The sequence below is a fragment of the Arachis ipaensis genome, chromosome B04 (genome assembly GCF_000816755.2).
Source record: "Arachis ipaensis cultivar K30076 chromosome B04, Araip1.1, whole genome shotgun sequence".
NCBI lineage: Eukaryota > Viridiplantae > Streptophyta > Magnoliopsida > Fabales > Fabaceae > Arachis > Arachis ipaensis.
Window position 1 is genome coordinate 10,165,031 of NC_029788.2, and position 2,464 is coordinate 10,167,494.

The 2,464-nt window shown below is 44.6% G+C and overlaps 1 protein-coding gene across 1 annotated transcript; it reads left to right on the forward strand.

The window, feature by feature from the left end:
- On the forward strand, positions 1,066–1,530 carry LOC107636016 (uncharacterized mitochondrial protein AtMg00860-like). Its single transcript, XM_016339556.1, has one exon. The coding sequence runs from the start codon at positions 1,066–1,068 to the stop codon at positions 1,528–1,530; it is 465 nt and encodes a 154-aa protein (XP_016195042.1).

The following is a 2,464-nucleotide window of genomic DNA, read 5'->3' on the forward strand; positions in this document are numbered from 1 at the left end:
ACAGACTTTGTAGTCTTGGATATGGAGGAACACAAGAATGTGTCCATCATTCTAGGGAGATCTTTCCTAGCCACAGGAAGGACCCTCATTGACGTAAAAAAGAGGAAAGTAACCCTGAGAATCAATGAGGGTGAGTTCGTACTGGACGCCACCAAGGCAATGTAGTACCCTGATGTATCAGAGGAGTGCTTGAGGATCGATATCATCGATTCTCTGGTGGAGGAGATACATGCAGTTGAGAGCCTAGAGGAGGAGCTGAATGACATCCTTGAGGATGCCAGCTCTGGCAAGGAGGAATCAGAATAGCAGAAGGAGGCCTCAAAAGCTCCTACAGTGGAGGATGGACCTCCCAAACTTGAGCTCAAGCCACTGCCACCATCCTTGAAATACGTATTTCTGGGAGATGGTAACACTTACCCTGTGATCATAAGTTCTTCCCTGACGCCACAAGAGAAAGAAGCACTGATTCAGGTACTAAAGACACACAAAATAGCTCTAGGCTAGACCATACGTAACTTAAAGGGGATAAGCTCAGCTCGTTGCATGCAAAAGATAAGGCTCAAGAATGATGTCAGACCTGTGGTGCAACCATAGAGGCGGCTAAATCCCGCCATGAAGGAAGTGGTGCAGAAAGAAGTCACTAAGCTATGGGAGGCCGGGATTATCTATCCCATCTCAGATAGCCCTTGGGTTAGTCCTGTCCAGGTTGTACCTAAGAAGGAAGGGATGACAGTGGTCCATAATGAAAAGAATGAACTGATCCCCACAAGGACAGTGACAGGGTGGCGCATGTGCATTGATTATAGAAGACTCAATAGCACCAAAAGGAATGACCATTTCCCTCTACCATTCATAGACTAAATGCTAGAGAGACTAGCTGGACATGCTTTTTACTGCTTTATGGATGGATATTCAGGCTATAATCAAATTGCAGTAAATTCCCAAGATCAAGAAAAGACAGCATTCACATGCCCATTTGGAGTGTTTGCTTACAGAAGGATGCCATTTGGCCTTTGTAATGCACCTGCCACCTTTCAAAGGTGTATGCTCTCCATCTTTTCAGACATGGTTGAAAAGTGTCTTGAAGTATTCATGGATGATTTCTCTGTCTTTGGGGATTCCTTTGATTCCTGCCTTGACCATCTGACCTTAGTTCTGAAACGATGTCAAGAAACTAACCTAGTTTTAAATTGGAAGAAATGCTATTTCATGGTGACTGAAGGCATTGTTCTTGGACACCGAATTTCCAACAAGGGGATAGCGGTCGATCAGGCCAAAGTGGAGGCAATTGAGCGATTACCACCACCTGCTAATGTCAAGGCAAACAGAAGCTTCTTAGGACATGCTAGATTCTATAGGAGATTTATCAAAGATTTTTCCAAAATTGCGAAACCCCTGTACAATCTCTTAGCCACTGACACTCCTTTTCATTTTAATAAAGAGTGCAGGGATGCCTTCGAAACTCTGAAAGCAAATCTTGTCTCTGCACCTGTCATTTCTGCACCTGACTGGAACCTCCCTTCGAACTAATGTGTGATGCCAGTGATCATGCAGTTGGTGCCGTCTTGGGACAGAGACATGATAAGCTATTACACGTCATTTATTATACCAGTCGTGTTTTAAATGATGCACAGAAAAACTACACCACCACAGAGAACGAGCTACTTGCAGTGGTTTACACCATTGACAAGTTTATATCTTATTTAATAGGATCTAAGGTCATCATCTATACAGACCATGATGCTCTCAAGTATTTTCTGTCCAAGCAGGACTTTAAATCCAGATTGATAAGATGGGTATTGCTATTACAAGAATTTGACATAGAAATAAGGGACAAGATGGGGTCAGAGAACCAGGTGGCTGACCACCTGTCCAGGATTGAACCTGCAGCAAGGACGTCTCCTCCCACCACGGAGATATCTGAGGCCTTCCCTGATGAACAACTCTTTGCAATACGCAAAGCACCTTGGTTTGCTGACATTAAAAATTACAAGGTGTTCCGTGGGTTACCTGAAACTAGAGGTCGATCTCGGATGAGATCTTCTGTACTGGTCGGAGATGACGTGTCCGGCTGGCTGGTGGCGGCCGGAGCTGTTGTGTCCGAGTTGTTGGACTTGCTGCACTGCTGATCCTTGGTCACCGGAGGGTGGGGGGTACCTGCAAGAGACTCCGATGCTTAAGTTAGCATGGGTATTAAACAGGTTTTATGTTGAATCAGAGTATGAGTTATACCTGGGTGCTCCAGTGTATTTATAGTAGTTGTAGAGTGACCTTTCTGGATAAGATAAGTTAGTTATCTTATCTTATCTTTATCTTTGAGTTGAGGTCAGCTTATCTTCAAGGGAACCGCCCTTATCTCTTATAGGCTTGGACAGCCTTTGGACTTGGGTCGTGTTCCTCTACTTGGGCCCTTTTATGGGCTTTCCTGTCAACTTGACCGAGTTCTTTAAGAAGAAGTCGATCC

Excerpts from the sequence above, each read along its gene's own strand:
- LOC107636016 (XM_016339556.1), top strand. The coding sequence starts at position 1,066 with ATGGTTGAAAAGTGTCTTGAAGTATTCATGGATGATTTCTCTGTCTTT.